This window comes from Puma concolor, chromosome B3, assembly GCF_028749965.1.
Source record: "Puma concolor isolate L17-30 chromosome B3, mPumCon1.1.hap2, whole genome shotgun sequence".
Classification (NCBI taxonomy): domain Eukaryota; kingdom Metazoa; phylum Chordata; class Mammalia; order Carnivora; family Felidae; genus Puma; species Puma concolor.
In genome coordinates, this window is record NC_141672.1 from 48,917,816 (window position 1) to 48,942,709 (window position 24,894).

The window sequence follows — 24,894 nt, forward strand, 5'->3', positions numbered from 1 at the left end:
TTACCTCTTTGGTTAGGTTTATTCCTAGGTATCTTCTTGTTTTTGGTGCTCTCTTAGGATTTTCTTAATTTTTTCTTTTCTCTGGCTTAAATTTATTATTAAGAATACAGTATATAATATATAAAATATGTATAAGATATTTCCTTATTGGTAAGGCTTTTGGTCAACAGTAAGCTGTTAGCTTTGGGGGAGTCAAAAGTTATATGCAGATTTTTCAGCTCTGCAGGGGATCAGGAAATTGTTCAAGGGTCAACTGCATGTAACAGTCTAGGAAAAATGAAACTATAGAGAATAAAAGTCAGTGGTTGCCAGGAGTTCAGGGGGAGGTGACTAGGGAGAGCACAGGGGATTTTTAGGGCAGTGGAACTACTACTCTGTATGCTTCTATGATGGTGAATAGATGTCATTATACATTTGCCCAAACCTATAGAACTGCATGACACAAAGAGTAAGCCCTAATAAACTGTAGACTTTAGGTAATAATATCAGTATTGGCTTATCGTTACAATGACTGTATCACACTAATATAAGAAGTTCATGAACTGCATATTGGGGGGGGGGGCGCTATGAAACCTTTACTTTCTGCTCAATTTTTCTGTAAACCTAAAACTGTTCTTTAAAAAAAAAAAAGTCTGTCGATTAAAAAATTTTTTTTTTTTTGGTGAGCCAGAGGGTGAACCTGCAAAGTCCAGGAACCCTAACAGATAGGAAATTGTCAGATGAAAGGGACATTTTAGTTATGAAAGCCAATAGCTAGTGTTTTCCCCTAGAATGCAAGGCGTACCTAAGGAGTAAAGAGAGGGTCTCGCGTGTTTTGCTCTGTATCGATACTGTTGAGGCCAGACTCCCCTCCAGAGGTGATTCTGTGACTCGGCAATGGAGAGGAGGGCTCCGTAAGCCTCCTCAGGCTCATGAGCATCACTTCAGCAATACGATAACGAGATGAAGGCAGGAGGGCTGGACTCTTCGAGGATGTGGAGGTGACTTGAAATGAGAATCCCAAGTTTGTTGGTGTGGCTGTGTGGGTGGTTTGGTTTTAGGAAACGTGCTTGGGAGTACAGGCATTGGGAACGCAAAGATTTTTTTAATAGCATGAAAACGTCAGTTGACTTTAGAGAGATGGACATCCCACAAGGGAAAAGATGGTTGCCTATTTCTCAAGAAAAGAGTTGAACACAAACAGCTGAGGAAAACACCCTTCAGCACTTTGCTGGGTGTCGGTGTCTGGTCTGTAAGAACAGTGATTAGCGAAGAGCCTCCCAGGCCGTGGAATCCCGCTCAGATTCTAGAATTACGTAGTGAAAAGATAAATCTCTGGGTGTGTTTTTCCCGGAGACACACCAGATGAGAGTCACAAAAAGAATGCCGGCAAACTGACAGGTACCAAGTTGCTAATTTGTCTTTAGAACTTTATGTGATTTTTCCCTTCCATGCCAGTCCAATATAATAGCAAAGGACAGTTTACTTGGCTCCAAGCACTGTCATAAGTACTTTCAGAAATGAACTCAGTCCCACAAAACCCCCTGCCCAACAGAGGGATCATCATCCCCCGTTTTACAGAGACTGAGGTATAGACATGAAGTAACTTGCTCCGTCACAACTAAAACGTGTCCAGCTGGGACCCAATCCTGGGCCCCAGCTCTGGAGCCCGTCTTGTAACCTTGCCCGGCACTGCTTTTCCACATGGACTCTGCTGGCCTCAGGACTGCCTCATAATTTGGGCCAAATTTCAAGAGGGCGTGTGTGTTTTAACCCTGTGTGTTTGCACCCCGTTTCACCCACCCCTGGGGAAAACTGCAATACTGTTGTTTATACTCCCTGAATAGGAGAAAAATGGGGTGGGGGGAGAGAAAACAACAAATGAACAAATGACAAAACCTTCCCCCCCGCCCCGCAGTACACAACAGTATCCTCTCAAGTGTTCCGTTTCTCCGGAGGGAATGATGATCTGTTTGGAATGTCTGGGACACCCCGCAGCTGCCCCATCTGATGTGGGCACTTGTGGCTTCCCAGGGCTCGGGAGGTACTGTCGTCCAGTCTTCCCAGTGAGCAGTCAGAGCCTGGGGCCTGGCCCACTTCCCAGCTGCAGCCCCCAACCGCCCTCCAAGTGTTTGAGCTTCAGGTCTGGGTTGGCTGTCCTTTGTGGGGTCCTCGAGCAGGACGCCGCTGGGCCTCCTGCCCTTGTGCCCACCTCAGGGCTCCTTCTGGCGGGTAGAGGAGACTGGGCAGAGGGCCATGCAGCGAAGCGGAACGGACTGTTCCTTGATGGAAAACTGCTCTTCTCCTCTTGATTAAATGAGTAAATTAGTTCCAGATCCCCTGTCAGAGAGTCAAGCCGTTTAAAAGGGTGAGGGCGAAATAGAATACATGGTAAGGAAGATAGTGTTGTTCTTGCTATAATAGGAGAAAGCTAACAAGCCGTGGAGAGTGAGTAGCCAAATGGTTTTAGAAATGTATTTTTAAAGCCGTGTTTTTGGAAACCAAGTTCAGTGAGCAGGGCCTGTGCTCAGAAGGGCTCTACACTTGGTTTGAGAGCTCTGCGGCTGTTCTCTTGAAACTCTTAATTTGTGAACAGGGCCCCACGCTTTCATTTTGCACTGAGCTCTGTGAATTACATAGCCCGTCCTGTCAGTGTAGTATATGTTAAATCAGTGTCACGTAACTATGGACATTTTGCCCCCTCGGTTTCAGGTAGGCCAGTGTTTCCCGTCCAAGTTTGCAAGTCAGCTTTTGCACTGTGTTGTTTTTTGTTTTGTTTTGTTTCATGCCTAGCAGGGCGGTGAGCTCTTGATGTCTATGCATTCTCACTGATCTTTACCAGAATGTGCCACAGTGCAAATTTGATGCTGGAAAGTACTGAACGAGAAGGGTAAGCATTGGTATTTCTAAATTAAAACATTTCAGAGATCGCTTCCCCCTTTGGCTGGGTAGACCACGCACGTTATACAGCATCTTCTCCTAAAATGGAGAAATGAGAAGGAATTGCCTTGCTCTCAGCTTTCAGCGAGGACGTGACCTTACTCTTAATCATAACCATGCTGTGGACTGTCTCAGGAACTTGGTCTGTACTACCCTATAACCCCAGCATTCTGCTTCCATCCCATTCACCAAGAGATCCAGAGGGAAGAACGAGGGACGCCCAAGGGTATTTTGCTTGATTTGCGGAGCTAGGCGCACGCTGACAGACTTAAGTTCATCAGGTTTAAAAAGTGCTGGAGCCATTTGTTGGTCCTTTTTTTCTTGGCAAAGATTCTGTAACATACACCAGCCAACATCATTGAGGCAGACCAAGGATAAACCCATGGCCCTCCTTTATTTACTTGCTTGGCCATAATTTGGGACTAAGAATATTGCGTTGTAAGAACACAGAGTGGTGTTTCTTATAAAGTGATGGGGGAATTGACCAGAAAGCAGCGGGTCCTTTCAGAGACTCAGCCAAGGCATCCCTGCTCCTACCAGGCTGAGAAAACTGGAAGAGTCAGCGTGGACAGTGGGCAAGCCCTGGGGAGGTAGCTGGATGTCCTGAAGGACTACAAGGGGGTCCAGTCTGAGGCAGGTGACGGCAGCAAGTGTCACCTTGAGTCTAGACTAGGAGTTACTATGGGCAAGGCCCACTCACCTGAGGTAAGGAGGGTGGGAGATGTGGGTGAGCTAGAGAGAAATGAGAGAGAATCTAGGAGGAGGTGGTGCCAGGAAATTCAAATAGGTGGTGTTGCCAGTGTATCTACCGATGCCAAGGTTCTGGTCCCTGGAGCAGTGGGAGCTGTCGTGATCTGGGCAGAACTTGGGGTGTACCGAGCTGGCTGTCAAGACAGGGACCAGGCACAGGCAGAAGTCCAAGGCAGAAGCTCCAGTTATGACTTAGACGAAGCCCTCTCGGTAGCAGGGATGGCTTGATGTAAAGCCTGGGAGGTTTGGATAAAGCTCTTGAAATCTTTTGGATCTAACATTAGAATTAATTCTAGGAACTGAGACATAAAGCTGAAAGCATGTTGAGGGTAGTGGCCCCACTGAGGAAGAAAAGGGGGGAACAGAGTCACTAGGGACTGGGCGGGCCTGCCTGTGGGGAGCGAAATTGCCTTCCACGTACATTATGTCGGGTTTGCTTTATTTTCTTCAGTTTTAGCAGATCTAAGCATTGTCTTTATTCCCATCTTACACCTGAGGAATCAGAGGAGTAAACGGAAGTGCCCAGAGTTAATGGATTCCTTGTGTCTGGGGCTCTCTCCAACACCACTTCTGTGCCCTTGGCTTAGATGAGCCCAGTTTATGAAGTTCCTTCAGTGGTGTCTGTAGCCAAGTGGTGGAAAGCACAGACTGCCTGCTTCTTGTCCCCACTCCGTGCACCTTGTCTTATGACCTTGGGCAGGTTACTTGGCCTCTCCATACTGTAGTAAAAAATGAAGATATTAATGTCTTCTTCACAGTGCACTCATGAGGATTTAAAGGGATGTTATATGTAAAGGGTTTAGAACAGTGCCTGGCAAATAAGTGCTCACTAAGCATTACTACTCTACTCTGTCTAGAAATAAAACTTTAGGGAAGATCTCAGATGTTAACAGTTCTCACTACCCAGTGGGTGGATGGATCTCTGACAAGGTTAATCCTGAAGAGGAAATACTGCAAAAACCATTCCTCTTTAGTCTTCTAAATCTTATAAAAGCAAGATTTCCCATTAATGAAATTTTGACTTCTAAAATGGTGAATTTTAGTGAGGTCTTGCCCACTTTAGGGACAAAAATTGGGGATATGCATTCCTGCTGTATCATTTCCTGGCTTTGTGAGCTGGGGCAATTTTTCCAATGTCACTCACTTATCTGCACAGGGAATGGGGATGACAGCCAACCTCACAAAGTTCGGAGAATCACATGAGGTGATAGAGTGAAAGCACTTTAAAATAAAAGTTGGTCATGTTTTGGATGTTTTTATTCCCTGGACACAAGCCTAATGTAAGTAATAAAAGGTTAGGTGTCTGTAGAGTAGGGAAGAGGAAGCCATTCTGGAATTTAAAACTGTAGGTTGGATAATCCAGCCCAGTTTTGGGGATTAATAATTTAGTAAGGTCACCTGGTGGGCCCCCAAACAGATGAGGATATAGTCAGTCCCATGGAGTCTCTCTCTCTTTTTTTTTTTTTTTTAGTTATTGTCAAGTTAGCTAACATACAGTGTATACAGTGTAGCCTTGGCTTTGGGAGTAGATTCCCTTGATTCATCACTTACATACAACACCCAGTGCTCATCCCAATAAGTGCCCTTTTCAGTGCCCATCTCCCATTTAATGCCCATCTCCCATCTTCCCCACCCCTCTAACCACCCCCCATCAACCCTCAGTTTGTTCTCTGTATTTAAGAGTCTCTTATGGTTTGCCTCCCTCCCTCTCTGTAACTTATTTTTCCATCCCTTCCCCTATGGTCTTCTGTTGAGTTTCTCAAATTCCACATATGAGTGAAAACACATGATATCTTTTTCTGACTGACTTATTTCACTTAGCATAATACCCTCCGGTTCCATCCACGTTGTTGCAAATGGCACGATTTCATTCTTTTTCATCTCTGAGTTGTATTCCATTACATATATATATATATATATATCACATCTTCTTTATACATTCAACAGTTGATGGACATTGGGGCTTTTTCCTAATTTGGCCATTGTTGATAGTGCTGCTATAAACATTGGGTAAATGTGTCCCTACAAATCAGCACTCCTGTATCCTTTAGATAAATTCCTAGTAGTGCTATTGCTGGGTTGTAGGGTAATTCTATTTGTAATTTTTTGAGGAACCTCCACACTGTTTTCCAGAGTGGCTGCACCGGTTTGCATTCCCACCAACAGTACAAGAGGGTTCCCCTTTCTTGACATCCTTACCTACATCCTTTGTTTCCTGAGTTGTTAATTTTAGCCACTCTGACCAGTGTGAGGTGGTGTTTCAATGTGGTTTTGATTTGTATTTCCCTGATGATGAACAATATTGAGTATCTTCTCATGTGGCTGTTAGCCTTCTGGATGTCTTCTTTGGAAAACTGTCTATTCATGTCTTCTGCCCATTTCTTCACTGGATTATTTGTTTTACAGGTGTTGAGTTTGGTAAGTTCTTTATAGATTTTGATACTAACCTTTATACGATAAGTCATTTGCAAATATCTTCTCACATTCCTTTGGTTGCCTTTTAGTTTTGTGGATTGTTTCCTTTGCTGTGCAGTTTTTTTATCTTGATGAGGTCCCAATAGTTCATTTTTGCTTTTATTTCCCTTGTCTTCAGAGACATGTCAAGTAAGAAGTTGCTGTGGCCGAGGTCAAAGAGGTTGTTGCCGTTTTCTCCTCTAGGATTCTGATGATTTCCTGTCTCACCTTTACGTCTTTCATCCATTTTGAATTTATTTTTGGGCCCCATGGAGTCTTTGATCTCCTTTCTGTGCCATTCTCTTTACAACAACCAGATTGTGCTAGTGTGGTTTATTCCCTCTCTGCTCATGCAGTGGACTCAAGCCCCACCCCAGTGAATCCTTGCTTCGATGGGAGCCACACATGTGACACGAAAGCTCGGTGCCATCCAGGGACAGGTGTAGACTACACCTGTAAGTGTGCCTCCGGGTACCAGGGAGATGGACGGAGTTGTGTGGGTAAGTTGTATGCGCTGTGTTCTTTCACGGGGTCCTCCAGCCCTGTGTTTATAGAAGATAGGTGCGTCTGCTTTTATGATCTCCACTGATCAACAAGACAAGTTTAGCAGCTATTAACCTAAATGCTGTTATTTAAAAACTGAAGCATATTTTGAGAGGATAGTTTGGACGTGGGTGTTTGGGGCTGGGATTGGAGAAAGAAGACAACTGTTGCAGTTCCTGCATATTTTGAGTTCTTAAGTTTTGTCATTTTAATCCTTTATTAAGTATTTTCTTATATTTACTAAAACATGTGTTTTCAGGTTGTCTTCAGGTTTCAGACATTGTTTTTTTTCCCCTATTGTATCCCCACAATCCACAGAAATTTCTTTACATTTCTAAAAGAAAAGTCATTAGTGTGTTTTTCTTTTAAATTTTTTTTTTTCCAACGTTTATTTATTTTTGGGACAGAGAGAGACAGAGCATGAACGGGGGAGGGGCAGAGAGAGAGGGAGACACAGAATCGGAAACAGGCTCCAGGCTCTGAGCCATCAGCCCAGAGCCCGACGCAGGGCTCGAACTCACGGACCGTGAGATCGTGACCTGGTTGAAGTCGGACACTTAACCGACTGCGCCACCCAGGCGCCCCAGTGTGTTTTTCTTTTAAATGTTGAGTGGTTTTTTTTTTAAAATAAAGTCTAAAGAATGCTTAGAATATTGAAATATTTCTCCCTCGGACTTATACTTGACTGACTGCAGATAAATATTATAATCTGCAACATGCATTCTGGTCGATGCTTAGAAATCTTACCTTTGGACTTCTGTTTAGTCCACTATTTGTCCTGTTGAAGCTTCATAGTAGTGAGGAAACATCGAGTGTTCAGACCTTTCACTTGTGGAACCCTTGATTTAAGCCGCGCTTTTCTGTCGTTATTTCTTCTTAGATGTAAATGAATGTGCAACGGGCTTCCATCACTGTGGCCCCAACTCTGTGTGTACCAACTTGCCGGGCAGCTACAGCTGTGACTGCCGGAGTGGTTATGAGTTTGCAGACGACCACCACACTTGTATATGTGAGTGCTAAGCCATTTCTCTTTTTGGCCAAAATAGTGCTGAACCTTGCTCTTTGATTCATTAATGTTTCCGCTGTAACGTACAGAAGCTCTGCAATATGGTTTCTGAAAACACTGCGCGGAAATAACCCTATGGCCCAGTTCAGCCCTGGGTTTGTATGTTGCTTTCCTTTCGGTGTTGAGTTATTGAAGGGTGTTCACCCAGTTGGGATTCCTGCGTGTCTTGGTATCTGGCCCAATCATATAACAAGACTGTGAACCTCTAATACCACCGGTTCTGGACAGAAGTAAAATATTTCTCAAATTTAAATGAAACAGATTTATGATTCAAAGATGCTCGCCCCACTGGGCCAGCTGTACAACTCCATCTGTAATAAATATACTCTTTCAAGGGTAAAAAAAGAAAAAGAAACCTTTGGACCTAAAAGTGGATCTACAGGAACTAGGATCCCAAATTCATCCCATTGGTAAAGCCAGACGATGATAGAGAAAATACGCTTTTTAACCCAGTGGGATGAAAAAGTAGCAGTGATCATAGAAACTGTATGTGTGTGTGTGTGTGTGTGTGTGTGTGTGTGTGTGTGTGTGTGTAGTTCTGGTGAGTTATAAACTTTATCAAGGACTACTTTAATGACTGATCTTCATGTCTAGAGTTTTAACCACAAACCCAGACCAGCACTTCTCAAACTTTAATACGCATACAAGCCATCCAGGGATCTTGTTGAAAGTCAGATTCTGATTAACTAGCTCTGGGATAGGGCCTGAGAACCTATATGCCTTCTGAGCCCCTAGATGTCCTGATGCTATGGGTGTGTGAATCACACTGGGAGGAGCAGTCTCACCCATCTGCAGGTCTGAACTCTCAGATGTCCTTGCCTTCTTCTCTTTTCAGTGATCGCCCCACCTCCCAACCCCTGTGCGGATGGCAGTCATTCCTGTGCTCCTGCCGACCAGGCCCGGTGCATTTACCATGGGGGCAGCACGTTCAGCTGCACCTGCCTGCCTGGTTACACTGGCAGTGGGCACCAATGTACTGGTGAGTACCTGCGGGTCGTCAGCCTCAGTGACTCTGGAAAGTTGCCTTGTATGCAACATCCCCACGTAACCGGAACCTTTCTCAAAAGGACTTCTCCCTTCCTTGACTCACACAGCCTTGGAATTGTCCAAAGAGCAAGAGAAAAGCTGTCCTTTGAGTCAAAAAGCAGAGCAAAGGGTATTTTCCCTTGGATTAGATTGGTGAGCATATGGTGGGGACGTTCCCGGAGCACTAGGAAGCCACTGTGAGCTTGTAGCCAACCTTCTGTTCCTTAGAGCTGGTGTAGGCTGGAGGAACTTTGGGAAAGCCTATTCACCTGTTGGGAAGTCTCCATCCTTCCATCTATGGTCAGTGACTTAGTCTAGCACTTCCAGTTGTGCCTAACTTTGAGTTGCTTATGATACTGGTTGAAGGGGTATTTAAAGTAATCTCTAAACATACATGCAATTCTTTCTCATTTTTTCCCTCTCACCTCTCTCTCTGGAGAGAAGGGGAGGGGGTGGGGAGAGAGAGAACTCTGTCTTAAGAGGATAGTAATGCATACATAAATACCCAAAACTTTTTTTTTCCCCCAGAAATCTAACCACATTTAAGCTGGTTAAGACTTGGTACAGTATTTTACAAAATCACTAAACTGGAATGCAGGACTAACTGTTAAAATTTAACTCGGTCAAATAATAATAACGTTTGAGGTTGTTACTGAACTAGGTATAATTCTCTGGGTATAAATATTCATGAAACTGGGATTCGTAGTACTTTAATATAGAGATTATTTAAGAAATCTACATAATCCACAAAAGGTTTTCAAAATATATCCAGTGACATGATGGAACTGAAACTCCATTTCATGCTGTCAGTAATGCGCACAAAGTTAGGGTAAGATGAGACATCGGCAATGAGAGAATGGTGGGAAAAGGGTCTGTGTGGGGATTATAAACCTGGAACACAGGGTTTCCCCCTCCCTTCAGACTGCTGCTTGCATTGGCTGGGCCACTGTTGATGTGCTAGAATAGCCGTGTGACCCCTGGGAGCTTCACAGCAGATGAAACAACATGCCCACCCCGCCTCCTTACCCAGATGTTCGCTTCTCCTCCTCCTGATTCCTCTTCCCTTCCCTCTCAGCGGAGAGGCTCCCGGACGAGCCCACTGATGCCGTCCGTTCTGGACAGAACACGTGTCAGGGCAGCACAGCCGTCCTCTCCTTCCTCGTTGTGCTGGGCCATTTGGTATCGTCTGAACTGGCTCTTTCATGTTTCCACTTCTGTTGTACAGAAGTTCTGCTGTATGCTTTTCTTAAAAACACAGTTTATACTGAAATGACCCAAAGCCGTGGCTCAGTTCAGCCCTGGTTTGTTTTGGTTTTTTCTCTACTAAAAATATCCCCGGTTTTAGAGCTCAACTGCTTCCCAGTGAGAACGAGGTAGATTTGGAATTCACAGATGCTTCTCCCACTTGACCAGCCCAAGAGTTCCATCTGTAATAGATACACTCTTGACACACAGAGGGTAGCCTCCACAGGTATGGGGGTCAGGATGTGAGGTGCACAAACTCCTCATGGTTGTGTTCTTCATGCGGGAGTAATGTTTTGTCCACCCTTGTGAATCTTTACCGTTCAGTTCCATTTAGCACATTTAAGAGATGAGACTGCCTGGAGAAGCAAAATCTTGTCAGTAGAATTGCGTATTTAAACATCCGGCCACTCAGGTCAGCAGAGATTGTGCCTTTAAAGTATTTCACTTCTTAGGTCTTTGGTCTAAAGCTAACAAGTTGAAATCAATTGCAGCCTAGGTGTGATGAGTGTTAATCAGAATGTTAATTGAGTTAGATAGTTTTTGCCCTAATCCCGTCTAGATTCATTCTCTCTTCCTTCTTTTAACTTCTATTTGTCCTGTAAAACTTTGATTATCTTTGGGATCATGTTAAAATTGGTTACTTTTCCATGTTGGGAACTTGTGAGTAATGCCATTCATTGTTATTACTGCCCTCTTGCTGATTTCTGCCATTTTTAATTGTCCCTATTCAATCTTTGCTTCTCTGCATTTGGGATTTTCTCTGGAACTCACAAACTTAAAACCCATCAGTTGCTTCCCTTAGTGTATTAGTTATCTATTGCTGCATACCAAATTACCCCAAAATATAGTAGCTTAAAACAATACACATTTATTATCTATAGGTCAAGGGCCTGGGAATGGCTTAGCTTGGTCCTCTGCTTAAAAAGATCCTCACAAAACTGCAACAAGGGGTCTGGTAGGCTTGGGGTCTCCTCTAAAGGCCTAACTGGGGAAACATCCTCACATGGTTATTGGCAGGATTCAATTCCTTGAGGCCTGAGAGCCTCAGGTCCTTGTTAGCTGTGGCCTGGAGATGACCTTCAGCTTCTTGACACGCAGACCTCCAACAAGGTAGCTTACTTCATCAAAGCTGGTGGCAGAAAGTCTTTTAGCAAATTGGAAGTTATAATCACAAAAATGACATCCCCTCAGTATTGCTTTCGTGTATTGATTAGATGCAAGTTACTCAAGGGAAGGGGATTACATAAGATTGCAAATGCTAGGAGGTAGGGATCTTTGGGGTTCCTTAGAGGCTGTCTCCCAGAATCCATTACCATGGGTTGCCTTCCAAGCTTTTCAGACTGTGGAGTAGAAGAGAATGAATAGTCCTTTTCCTAAAGACCTATGCCATGCCTAAATCTGACTGGGCTAGTCATGAAGGTGATTTGCAGGATACGTACATACGTGTGTGTGGGTGTATGCACATGCATGCACATATTTAAAGACATGCCACAATGTGCATGTGTACCCGTGGCCATAGAGAGAAAATAGCAAAATAGAGAAAAATAGAGATAGAAGCTCTATTTTGTGGAAAGTGCGCATTCTTGAAGCATGCATGTTATTCTTTACTCCATTAAACTAGCAATAAAAGGCGTGTGGGTTTTTCTCTAGCCAGTTTGTTAAAAACCAGGTTCCCTGGAGAGGCTGGACTTGGCTTTGGGTTCTCAGTCTAGTCTGAGTCACCAGCAGTTACTACTTTTATCCAAGTAGAGTTCAATCTTTTCCAGCTTCCCTCAATCAACCCCGATTGCCACGGTTTCAGGGTTGATGTCCACCTTGTGTTGGTATGAGCCGGTATTTCTCAGGCATGTTTGTCCTCATAGATCTTGGTAACTTTGCCAGGTGAAGCAGAGTGTCTTGAGTTGGGACCTTTCCAGGAGAAGCGATTGAGTTACGGGTGGGACATCCCTCAGCACCATCACTGCTCAGGAGGGACGTGAGGAGAGGCACTTAGGTTATTCTGTCTCTGGTTTTCTGTTCTAAAAAGAGAGATGTTAAGTAAGGTGTGGTAAAGTTGGTGCAGCCACAGGAGAAGAGTACAAGGTTTGCAAGGAAGGAGTTTATTATGCTCATGGGTCCCAGAGAGAGGGTCACCACATACCACACAGGGGCACACCCAGCAAGGTGCTTGACCGAATAGGTGGGGAGCTAGAACTTGTGGGCTGAAGCCTTTATTGGGGTCTGGAAATTTCACTGGATGGTCTGAAAGCAAAGGGGGTTGGGTGGGATGGGTTAAGGGTAGCTAGAATCTGGTAATCCGGTGGTTGGGTTTGTTTTGAAGGGACCTCGCCTGATTTGGGTATGGGCTCAGAATTACGGCAGTGAAAGCATTGAAACACCAAAGCATGAATTCAAAATGGAGGGTTTTAACAAATGTTCCATACAGGTGTTTTACCAGCTTAACAGAATAGAATGGAGAATTGTGCTGACATTGAGCCATGTTTCATTATCTGAGTGGCAAAGGAGTTCTGTGCCCCAAACGTTGTCGTCTTGACCTCAGTGTTCTGACAGCCCCTAAAGACCCCTGAAAGGGATTGTTAGGCATAAATGGCAGCTCCCAACCTGAGCGTAGCAACAAGGAGTTTCTCCCTTCCCTAGGGGCTGAAAGTGTTCCATGCTTTCTGTCCTGACACTTGACATCCTGTGATAGAGGGAAGAGCTCCCCTTCTTTACACAAAAGCCCCAGTTCCCCCCACACCCCTCAATGTTAGCACTCCTTGGGAGGAGCCATAGCCTGCTCTGAGCCCAGGCTCTGGAGTGGCTGACTGCACTCATTTTCTGTCATGGTGTGAGGTCTTCCAAGGAGGTATGGGGGACTGTGTTTCAGGGAGCTTTACCTCCTCCAGCTTCTAGGGGACAGGGGCTCCTCAGTTGTGATGCTTTCTGTCCCTTCAAGGGCTTTCTCCTGCTGGTCATTTACAACCATTAGTGTCCCTCCCCCTGACTCTAGTATCTGTGGGAAGATGACTGGCTTTCAGTCTGATCACAATTCTTAGGCCATAGGCTTTAAGAACATAAGGAACCTGGTAGCTCTGGGGAGTCCCCTCTCCCTTAGTTCAAAAACAATCTCAAGAAACTGATCCATGGGTTCTAGAAATAGGCCCTGTGTCTCAGGAATTCCTGCTTCCTGTCATTGCCTGGGGTTCCTGTTAGCATGAGAAGTCCTTTTAGCATATGTATTATGAATAGCTTCAATTTCCTGCATTTAATTTCCTGCTGGATGTTCAGTTTTACAGCTTTGGTTTTACAGCCAGTTTTATGGCCTCTTGCAGGCCCAAGGAACTGGATGGTCACTGGCTTTGCCCAGCTAGGTGTTGGAGTTGTCCTCGTCAAGAGACTGAGGGCCAGACTCAAAGATAATTATATATGACAATATAGAACCTATTGATTAGATTGGAGATAGAGTTTTTGTTGTGATTAGTCTGGTTTCTTTTTGGTTGACTGAGGAGCTAACCAGAAAACCTTGTTTGTTTCTAACCTTGTACTTTCCTGCCTTTGTAGGTGGAAAGAAGGTGACTAGGGAGGCCAGTTCATCTGGGCAGAGCCTCTCTGGGTGGCATTAAACTCCGTTCTGTCAAGCATTCAGGATGATTTTGGACTTAGGGGAGCTAATGTATGTTGACGAAACTTCCTTAAGACTGAGGATAGGCAGAATGTGAATTCGCTAATTATGACATAAGAGATTCCTCTCCCGCGAACGTGTCTGCTCACCAGCACCTGGGAGGGTGGCTCAGTGAGCGCATGGTCATAGCAAGGCTGGTAGTCATACTCCTAGAAGAGATTTCACCTGGGGCATGGGAGGCCGGTTGAGGGGCCAACTCTGTCCCCAGCTGATCCATGTCAAATTCAGGCTGTGGCTCTTGGGCTTCCTGGGTTCTATGTGTCTCTGCCCTGGGCTATAGCAAATTGATGCAATTCACTTCTGGGACTCACATTCTTCTAGGTTTCACATTGATCATCCCAACCCACCTTTTTTCATCCATTTTTTAAATCGTTTTTTGGGTGTTTTCGTGAAAGTGAAGGCTTTCTTTTCAGTGGAGCCTTGATCAGACTTACACTCTTTATCCTTGTTTTACTCTGGAAGACTTCCTATCTCTGCAGAGAGCTTATCTCAACCAGTAGCCATTGGTTTTAATAGTTTGACTCTCATAGGCTTTTTGGGGGGAAAGGGGACTGTCTTGCTATTGTCTGCATATGCTGATTGCAGTAAATAAAAGGACTATAAGCTGGCATGTAAGGTTCTAGGATGTTGTAACTTAAAAAAATTTTTTTTAAGTTTATTTTCAGAGAGAGAGCACGGGAGGGGAAGAGAGAGGGAGGGAGAGAGAATCCCAAGCAGGCTCCACACCAACAGCATGGAGCCTGATGTGGGGCTCAGACTCAGGAACCGCAAGATCATGACCTGAGCTGAAGTCAAGAGTTGGACACTGAACTGACTGAGCTACCCAGACACCCCTAGGATGTTGCAGTTTTGAGAAATATGAAATTTAATCCTTACAGTACCATGTGGAGAGTGGGAGGGCCTGAACTGTTTGTACTGATAAACCTGACAAATTTAGATGTTCTTTTTAAATTTTTTTTTAAATGTTTATTTATTATTGAGAGACAGAGGCAGAGCGTGAGCAGGGAGGGGCAGAGAGAGAGGGAGACACAGAATCTGAAGCAGGTTCCAGGCTCTGAGCTGGCAGCACAGAGCCCGACACGGGGCTCGAACTCACAACCTGCGAGATCGTGACCTGAGCCGAAGTCAGACACTTAACTGACTGAGCCACCCAGGCGCCCTTAGATGTTCTTTTGAATGTGTTGTTCCAAACTTCTGATAATATTTTTCTGACGCTTTTCTATTTCTTCTAAAGGTAGAAAGTAGAGACAATTTCTGATTCCTTGGGCATTGTAGATGGTAGGACTCTGATTCCGGGAGACTGGATGTGCTTCCAAACTTAGTTGAAAAAGCATTTGGAGCCTCACCGGGCTTCTCCGGATCTGTAGATTGGTGTTATAGGGACATGGTGCCAACAGGGCAAGACCGAAACCATTGTTACATGTATTTACTGCTGTGGTACTGAAAGGAAGTGAGTGATTTACAGCCCAAAGGCTAGTTCAAAGGTAATAACTTCCTGGAATTCACTGTGGATGAAAGATACTCTAGAAATACACCGCAGGATATTTTTTTTTCTGGAAGTGACCACACATTTGATTTCCACACTGTACATTCTTAGTCTAATGGGTTCGCTCACGTGTCCCTCGACTTTGTATGTTTAGCCCGCCTTTAGCTGTCAGCATATTTCTGCTCATGCCCAGAGGTCTTCTAAGGTTGACCCCTTGGCATTGACCCACATGTACTAGGGCCGTGTAGTAGCCCCAGTTGGGTGCAGTGAAGTCATGCTGTTCCTCCCTGCCTCCCCCCCCCAACCCCATCCCTGTTCCTGCCTCTGCAGATGTTGATGAATGCTCGGAAAACAGATGTCACCCCTCGGCTACCTGCTACAATACCCCTGGCTCGTTCTCCTGCCGATGCCTCCCTGGATATCATGGGGATGGATTTCAGTGCGCGCCTGGTAAGGTCTTGAGGGCTGCCTGAGGCACAGAAAACTCCTGGTTCCTTCAGTGTATTTTTTCCACAGCCTTTAGCCTGTTCTTATCGGGGACCAAGGCTTTTCTAGGCTCTGGATTTTCTTCCTGTTCCCTCCTTCTAGTTTACTTAGAAGTCCCTGGTTATTAGTAATCTGGGAGGCCAGGAGTGTGACCCCACCCATTGTCTTACCTAGTGGCAGCTGTGTTCAACTCCCGTCGTGATCTGCTTTGCCTTGGTAAGTGTCATTTAGATGAAGGACTGGGATAAGCTTACTAAATAGGAGCCATATGCACCTAGTGAGCTGGTAGTAAGCCCCCGTGGTGACACTCTAGGAGGTCTTGGCCAGCACTGTGTGACCTAGTGATTGCCATTGACCTGGAGCTTCTCAGACTTAGACTCTGGACTTGAGAGGATGAACAGAGGTTTACTAGTTTTCTCCCAAGTCTCTTGGGATGTTTGGACACAAGCTATGGGTTCTTCATTTTACCCTTAGGGCTGAGGGAGGGGCGATTTTACAGTAGGTACGGTCAGCTCAGGACTTAACAGGGTGAACTGTGAGAATTAGGGAGACATTAGGTAGATAGTGGCAGAACTAAAATAAGAATCCAGGAGTTCACAATCTCAGTGCCCGGCTATTTTTTTTTTCCCATGTTATGCTGTCTCCCAAGTATAGGGAGGGAAAAATAAGCAAAGAACATCACCTCAGAAGAGAGACTTTGAAGCTAGCTGGTAAAAGTGGATGGGTTGCAATGTCTTTTATTCCTTCTTTGTACGTCTCCTCCACCCTGGTCTCCGAAGACCCCACATCAGGACTGAAACCCTGTGAACGCCAGCAGCGCAGTGCCCACGCTCAGCACACCTATCCTGGCTCCCGGGTGCACATCCCCCAGTGCGATGAGCAGGGCCACTTCCTGCCACTGCAGTGTCACGGGAGCACTGGCTTCTGCTGGTGCGTGGACCCCAATGGTCACGAAGTCCCCGGCACCCGGACTCCACCCGGCTCCACACCACCTCACTGCGGACCAGCAGGTGAGCCAGGCAGGAAGGAGCTTGTACCGACCTAGGCCCGGGGCTTGAGAAGCAGAATGGTGCAGCCTGTGGGGCAGATTATAACTCCTGCCCAGACCGTGCAGACTCGGGGCCGACTGCTGTCCTTTCATAGCCTCCTTCCTCCTAGGACCACTCAGATGATCTGTGCCCACCTGTGCACACATTCAGGTGACAGGGACATAGACTGACATCACTGTTACACGTTGGACTCCAGCCTTAGACTTGCCCAGTACAAGACGGGACGTTGAGATGAATGGTGTAGGTCAGGCTGAGGCCACTGCCCGAGACCTGTTATGGCAGCTTAGGGAGGCCTTGGAGCTAACGGATCTTGCCAGACCAGCCTTTTGTCCAAAGAGAACTGCCTGCACATGTTCCTTTATATCACTACACTCTGCCTTCTGAATTTCAGGAAGCAGTATGAAGGCCAGTTTAGTATCAATAGTTAAAATAAGCAGACACCTGTGGGTGGATCCCACTAGTTTGCTCTAAGCTAATGACCCCCGCTGTCTCTAGGCAGGCCCAGCATATCAGTGGGGAACCCCCTTGCCCCAGCCACTGTCCGAAGAGATGCAGGGACCTGTTGTGTTAGCCCGTACGGTCTGAGATGCTAATGGTGAGCGTGTCTGTAACCATCTGAGGGCTCTCCGTGCTCCCCGGCGGGGGGGGGGGGGGGGGCTGGCTGTCAAGTGCTCACATGTCCTGCCAGCTGCAGGTTGCCAAGGCAGATTGTATTCCTTGCTGAGTTGTTAAGAGTGGAAAGCACGTTTTTAAAACTACAGAAGAACTTTATTATGAAGAATGTAGGATTGATCTGATTCCATTTTAGCCAAAAATTCCTATAGCCATGAGCTTGCTATTTTTACAAGATAAATCTTGGCTTTTAACATGAGAGTAAGAAGAGCTGGTGAATTACCACCAGTTTTGATCCTGTCAACAATATCGCAACGGCCGGGACATGAGTAGTTCTAAGATTCACACAGGTAAAAATTGGTAATGTTTGATCTAGATGTATACCTTTGTTTCCGCAGTGACATTCCTAGTTCCTCTTGTCCCTATTTTTAGGAAAAGATTTGACAGGTCCAAGGGGGAAAAAAAAGGAAAGAAAAATCCTGTTTCACTCCTTTAAAATCTTTAAAAAGTCTTGGTTCTAACTCCATCTGGGATTTAAAGAAATCAGATGGTTGGGACCTGCCTTAGGGAATGGTTCAGAGTTCTATTTACGAAGACAAGCATTTAGTTTTAAGGACCGTGATTCAGAAGGGAGCCAAGAGAATGAGAAGGTAATGACTGACGGGAGGGACACATTGTCTTGTGCAGACTCTCCCCCCAGTGGCCCAGGCTCCTCTCTTGGCACTGGTTTGGCCTTGGCTGCCTTTTCTGACTAGTCCCATCTGCATAATGGGGTTGGCTTGAAGGGAGAGAAAAAAGTCTGTGTCCAAGATTTCAAACTATTTAAAACCCTGCCAGCCGAAACCAGAAATCAATCTGTAGTTGGATTAAGAAGTAGCTTCAAATAGTAAGGAATGAGAGGGATGCACACGTATCAGTGATGTGCCCACTTCCCAGAAGCTGAGTGAGCCGTGTGTCTCCATTCCAGACAAAGAGCCGTGCCTCATCGGGTGGTCCCCTGAGCTAAGAACACACCCTCTGAGTTTGCGGGGCGGACCTGGAGCCGTGTTGGGAACTTCTGCGGGGCATCCCACCTTGAGGTGGCTCGTTAGTGTTTGAAGAAGTGACCTTTCCCTGGCCAGATTCTTTGAGACACATTTGGGTGAGGAAGTCTCCTTCTCCGTTGGGTCTTATAAAGAACTCTGCTTCCCAGGGGTTATGAACTATAGAGGCCACCTGAAGGGCATCCGTTGCCACCAGACCTGGTGAGTCTTGGAGTTGAGCTAGTTGGGTTTGAGCTCTGAGGATTTTGTTAACCATCCTCCCTCTTGTCCGGAGGAATCATAGGTACTAGAACCGAATTGTAATGTTTCCAACTTTGTTCTTGGAGGCCAGTGGAGGTTTTGACCAAAGGAGTGACATGAAATGACTGTGTTTGAAGTATTTTTTTGCTTTTTAAAAAAAATGTTTATTTTTGAGACGGAGTGAGGGAGAGAGAGAGAACGCGAGTGGAGGAGGGGCGGAGAGAGAGGGAGACACAGAGAGAGGGAGAAGCAGGCTCCAGGCTCGGAGCTGTCAGCACAGCCCAATGCGGGGCTCGAACTCACAAGCCATAAGATCATGACCTGAGCCGAAGTCAGACGCGCAACTGACTCAGCCATCCAGGTGCCCCAGAAATGACGTTTTAAAGGGACTCTTCTGGCTGCTGGCTGTTTACATTGGGGGGTGGGAAAGAGGGTGGAAGCCAGGGACCAAGTGAGAAAGTTTTTGTAATATCCTAGCAGGAGACCATGAGGCTCCGACCAGGGTGATAGGGGTGGCTATAGTGCGATGTGAAGATTTTCTGAATGTATTTTGAAGGCACAGCTGACCTTTTTCTGACCTGCCAGATGAGGAGAGCAAGAGACAGAAAGGAGTCAGGGATGATTGGGCCCACACAATGGAAAATGGAGGTGCTATTTACTGATAGGAAAAAGTCTAGGGGACAGCAGCGCTGACGGTGGAAAGCAGGGTCCCCGTTTTTGTTCTGAGATTAATGGCATACACCCAGGTGGTGGTATCATGTAGGTACTTGGCTGTGTGATTCCACAGACCACAGGCTTCGAGTTACAGGAATTAAAGCAGCAGCAGCTTCTAACGAGCTCCTTTAGATACTCCTCTGATAGACGGGGGTACAAGTTACTTCCAAAGCCCGCAGCAGACTCCCTGCAGACAGAGAACCGCCACGTTTGGGACAGAGCGACAGCCCTGTGGAAGCAAGCAGGGAGAAAAACTGCAGCTAGAGAAGCTACTCTGCAAGAGCTCACAGTAGTGTAAGCCGGGTGGTGAGCCAGGAGGGCGAGCAGAGGGGAGGATGCTGGACAAGGGAGGGGCAGAGCTATGGGCAGGAAGCAGGAGCCCGGGAGAAAGGTTCAGCTTTGAGCCAAAGGGCTTCCGGGAACTGGAGCGTCTAACAGTCAGTATGGTGCTGTTGGCCACCACGTCCTCCATGCGCACCCCTACTAATTACAGTGAGTCTTACTCCATATAGTTTTCCAGTGAGCAGAGCTGAGGGCCACCTAAGTAGGGTAGGAATAGGAGGCAGGAATAGTTTGGCAGTTTGGCAGTAGGGCAAAGTAGGGCAGGCAGTAGGTCAGGACTAGTTTGTAAGACGCGTGGCCAGTGTCAAGATTGTCCTCTCAGGTGCAGGCCTGGAACTTGAACCAAGCGGGAAAGAATAAATACTGCCTTTAAGTATCATGTAGGCCCCCGAGTCCCCAAGGAGGGTCCCCACCAAAGGGCTCTGTTAGCAGAGGTCCTGGGCCCCGGCAGAGGTGTCCCCATGGGCCGGGCCCGAGTGTGCCCTGCACCCCTGATCTTAACCTCCTCTTGCTCTCTGCTGACGTGGCTGGCCTTCATGACAAATCCTCCTGGCCCAGGAGCTTTTCTCCGTTCTCCGGATGCCTGTGGAGAGCTTCTTAGAGCACTTGACTGGTCCAACGTCCAGGGGCTTGGCTGAGGCCTTGTTGGCGGATACTAGGAGGAGGGAGGCCAGGTGTGGGGATCTTCAGCCACATGCTGCATTCTGTCCTTGGCTCACGATCAAAGGCTTTTTGTCCCCATCTGCTCAGAGCCCACCCGGAGGCCCCGGACTGTCTGCGAGCGCTGGAGGGAAAACCTGCTGGAGCACTACGGTGGCACGCCCAGGGACGATCAGTATGTGCCTCAGTGCGATGACCTGGGCCACTTCACCCCCCTGCAGTGCCACGGGAAGAGTGACTTCTGCTGGTGCGTGGACAAAGATGGCAGAGAAGTGCAGGGCACCCGCTCCCAGCCAGGCACCACCCCTGCATGTAAGCACCCGGGGGTCAGCCCTCAACCCCCTCATCCACTCTGAGGGCTTTCTGTATGGAAACTGCTAGCTGTGAGTGAAGCTGGGGAAAGGGGGGGCCCACAGGTCCAGTGAAAGAAGTCGCTAAGATGCCGTGTTGATTTATCAGCTGGTCTGTGATCCAAATCCCTATTTGGATTTAACGTTTGGTTTTGTCATTAGCAGTTTCTGTAATTAGAACATCTGGAACTCAGTTCAACAAGCAGTTCCTCCTCCCCAGCCCAGGGTGAGAGGGGACACGTGTCACCCTGGGGGCCCAAAGAAAAGCGGACACAATACTGTTTTTTTGCCCTTAAAAAGAAAAAAAACGTTTTTGCTTTGTTCTGAGGGAAGTGTTTTGTTGTCTTCCTCCCTAGTAATTGGCAGTGTTTTACATAATCCTTGGGGGGGGGGGGAACCCCTAGAAATTAGATTTCTTTTAAGAACATCTGGAATACATCTGTCTAGGGTAAAAACCTTTTGATGTTTTTGGAGGTTCTGGTATGTGGAAAGTAACTTCTTCCCCTGTCCCCACCCACCTTTGTGTTCTTTCCTCTCCGTTCTTCATACCCTCCTGCTCCTTCCCACGGCAGGTATACCCACCGTTGCGCCACCCACAGCCCGGCCCCTGCCCCGGCCTGATGTGACCCCTCCGTCTGTGGGCACTTTCCTGCTCTACGCCCAGGGCCAGCAGATCGGTCACTTGCCCCTCAATGGTACCAGGCTCCAGAAGGACATGGCCAAGACCCTGCTGTCACTGCATGTAAAGTGGATTTCTCCCGTGGGGGTGGGACCGTACAGGGCGTTCAGATCTGGGCCAGGGCCTGAGGTAGAGGGAGGTCCTGGAGGATTTCTGGGCTGCGGTCCAACTCCATGAGTCTGACGCCGCTGCCACACAAAGTGAGGGCACTGTCTGCCGGGAGTCCTGTCTGACTGACCAAGGCTTTCTCCAGTGGTTCATGGGGTTTCAGAGAAGTGGAAAGGGAAGTTCAGAGTTACCAGGATATGGAGGCAGTATGGTGAGCCGAGGGAAAATGGAAAGAAACTCAGCCCGAGTCCCCAGGGTTCTCTCCATGCCAGGCATCTCCACAGAGGGTCCAGGACTAGCTAAAGGGTGTGGTTTCTGTGGAAAGAAGTTAATGACTGCCTCGTTGTTGTAGCCCCCTCCCCTCCATTTTGGTTCTGTTGATCGGTCTCCTATCTTCTCTAACTCCTTCACAGATGAAGATTTGGGTGGAGTGGGACGCTGGGAAAGGAGTGGACAAGCTTTCCATAGGAGATGCTTGTCGCTTTCTGAGCCAGCAGCCTCCCTCCATTTTGGAGGACAGCTTTCTTCTCTAAAATGGAGAAAAGAGAAGGGAGTTCGCCAGAAAGGCACTGATGGTTATTAAGGAAAGCCGTCTGATTCCATTTCTAAACTTCATGCAGCAGGTACTTGCTCATCTGATAGAAGAGTATAATGTCCGTGTTTCCCTTTACTTATGTTATCAAACTAATTCTGTAACTTTTGGGATTCCAAAAAAAGCTTAGAAGCAGGTAGTATTCAGAGAAAGAGGTTTGTTTTTTAAGATTTAGGTTTTGGGAGTTTTCGGTGTGTTGGCAACCACTAGCATACTATTCTGTAAGCTTCTCTAAGAGAAACTAAGAAATCGTCAACACCTCAGTCTAACTGTCGTAGCCAAGGCTGATGGTTTTACTGCATTTCTGCGCTTGCCTCTCATTCGGGCAAGGTGGTGGTAGAATTGAGAGAATGGCACATGGGTTATGAGCACGTCTTGGGGAAATTTACTCAAACTGAGCCTCCCTCTTCGAAGAAACCCTAAAGACAGTACATGGGTTAATGGATCCCATGATTCCCTAGGTCACTGGAAGCACATGGATGTCACTCCTGCCTGAGACAGATGACTCACTTTTCAAGTAAAACTGTTCTTGACCTTCAGATCCCTCTAAATCAACTGCCCATTTTTTCCACAGGAGTCAAATCCTGCTTTGTACAGTATTTTTTATATTGACTTCTCTCCCAGAGGCATGTCAAGCCAGCCCCAGGAGGCTTTGTTAGGCAAGCACGGAGCTGGTATGACCTCAGGGACAGCCAGATGGCCCCTAGATGTTGGCTTTGCACATCTGTTGGGCTTCTCAGACCAGGAGTCTGGGTTGGAAACTGAATGAAGCAAGTACTGTGCAGTTTTGTAAAGAAATACCACAGACTCAGCATTTTAAAAAGACTTCTTTATTTAGCAATAGGGAAGGGAAGACCTCCCTAACCAGCGGTTTGGTGACCACCAGTCTCCAGTTCCTTAACCCATCCTTCTGGAGACTTTCTTCTACATATGATTACAACCAAACCATTTGCTTTGTATAAGAAGCAGAGATAGGGATAAGGGATTAAACCTCAGGGGAAAGATCTCATAGTTATAGGAAAAGGAAGAGTAAATTTTGTTGTTGTATGTTGGTGAATTAAAAAAAAATTTTTAATGTTTCTTTTTGTGAGAGAGAGTGAGCACAGGTGTGCATGCGTGCACAAGCAGGGGAGGGGCAGAGAGAGCGAGCGAGACACAGAATCTGAAGCAGGACCCAGGCTCGGAGCTGTCAGCGCACAGCCCGACGTGGGGCTCGAACCCACGAACCGTGAGATCATGACCTAAGCCAAAGTCAGATGCTCAACTGACTGAGCCACCCAGGCACTCCTATGTTGGTGAATTTTAGAAAGGCTGTTTCAGAAGTGCTGATACCATTAGGAAGGAGTACGTTTTCACCCAGTACAGTATTAAGGACTTACTTTGCTGAAACTAATGTTTGTTCTCTAATCACTCAAAGGGCTGATTTCATGAAATCATTTTATTACTGCTGACAGTAATTGTGCTTATTGAGCACTTGCTGTATACTAATGACCGATGAGGATACTTTACAAGAACTTTTGGTAGAATTTTTATAGCAGCACTATAAAGTAGGTACTAGTATCTTCATTTTGCAAATGAAGAAACCCAGGCATAGAGAGGTTAAATACCAAAGTCATAGCTAGTCAGTGGTCAAACCTGGCTGGGACCCCAGAAGTCAGCCTTTAAGCCACCTGTGTAATCCTGCTGCATAGCTGCCCTTAGGACTACTGTGGGTCGTTCACTACAGCCATGTGTGCAGCAGCTGAGCACAAGCTCTGGGGAAATGCATGGAGTCCTAACTCTTCCAATTTCATGTTTTGGTCCACAAAGGGCTCCATAGTCGTGGGAATTGACTATGACTGCCGCGAGAGGATGGTGTACTGGACAGATGTTGCTGGCCGGGCAATCAGCCGTGCCAGTCTGGAGCCAGGAGCAGAGCCTGAGACGATCATCAGCTCAGGTCAGCAGCTTCATCTGGAAGATGCTTTGTATTTCATTTGAGTCTCCTACGTTCACCAGGGGAGGTTAAGCGCCATTCAAGCCACTTCTTCAAGCACTGCAATACCAGCCCCTCTGTAAACACACACTTCTACGTAAGAAAGGAGGTAATTCTGTGAGCCTGCTGAGAAATTGGAACTCTCAACAGAAATGGCTCACAGTGAGAACTCAGGGTGTGGCCCCAGTTGATGCTGCCTGGCCCCAGCACTGTGCATGCCCAGTACCATCAGGCTGGTGGGTATGTAGTCTAGAAGGAAAACTAGAGGTGGCAGGACAAGTAACAAAGGATCCGTTCCTCAGTTAACCTGGTTCTTGAGGCCGAGAGCCTCTCGGGACTTTTTGTTTTTTAAACTGTTCAAACATAGCAGATCTCTCTGCTTCGGGTTCCCTTTTCATGCCTGCAAATACTCCAGTCCTGCTGTTCTACTTCCAGGTCTGATAAGCCCTGAAGGACTTGCCATTGACCACTTCCATAGAACAATGTATTGGACGGACAGCGGCCTGGACAAGATAGAGAGGGCCAGGCTGGACGGCTCTGAGCGGAAGGCCCTCTTCCACACGGACCTGGTGAATCCTCGAGCCATTGCTGTGGATCCAATCCGAGGGTCAGCTGGGCTTCCCTATTCTCCTGCTTCCTGTGGATCCTAATTTGGAGCGCTTGGATTTTAAATGCAGTGTGGGGAGGGTCAGAACAAGAGTGCAAAAGCTCCAAAGCATGGACTTAAGAACAGTATTTATATAGGATCTACTAAGCGTCAGACGCTGTTCTAGGCAAAGGGGACAAGGTTGCTCTTTCGTGGAGCTCACATTCTGGGAGGAAGTAAGGTAGTAAACTAATGAATAAACTAGAAAATCATTAAGACGACAGCGCGATACAGAGAGAATTCAGAGT

At 46.7% G+C, this 24,894-nt stretch overlaps 1 protein-coding gene across 1 annotated transcript in view; it reads left to right on the forward strand.

The window, feature by feature from the left end:
* Positions 1–24,894, forward strand: part of NID2 (nidogen 2) — a 68,806-nt gene that overhangs the window by 40,009 nt on the left and 3,903 nt on the right. The window contains exons 9-17 of the mRNA XM_086709756.1: positions 6,480–6,623; positions 7,547–7,675; positions 8,568–8,711; positions 15,481–15,600; positions 16,416–16,646; positions 20,387–20,608; positions 21,219–21,388; positions 23,835–23,964; positions 24,436–24,607. Coding sequence (XP_086565882.1) covers positions 6,480–6,623; positions 7,547–7,675; positions 8,568–8,711; positions 15,481–15,600; positions 16,416–16,646; positions 20,387–20,608; positions 21,219–21,388; positions 23,835–23,964; positions 24,436–24,607 — 1,462 coding nt within the window. The remainder of the gene's footprint in view (positions 1–6,479; positions 6,624–7,546; positions 7,676–8,567; positions 8,712–15,480; positions 15,601–16,415; positions 16,647–20,386; positions 20,609–21,218; positions 21,389–23,834; positions 23,965–24,435; positions 24,608–24,894) is intronic.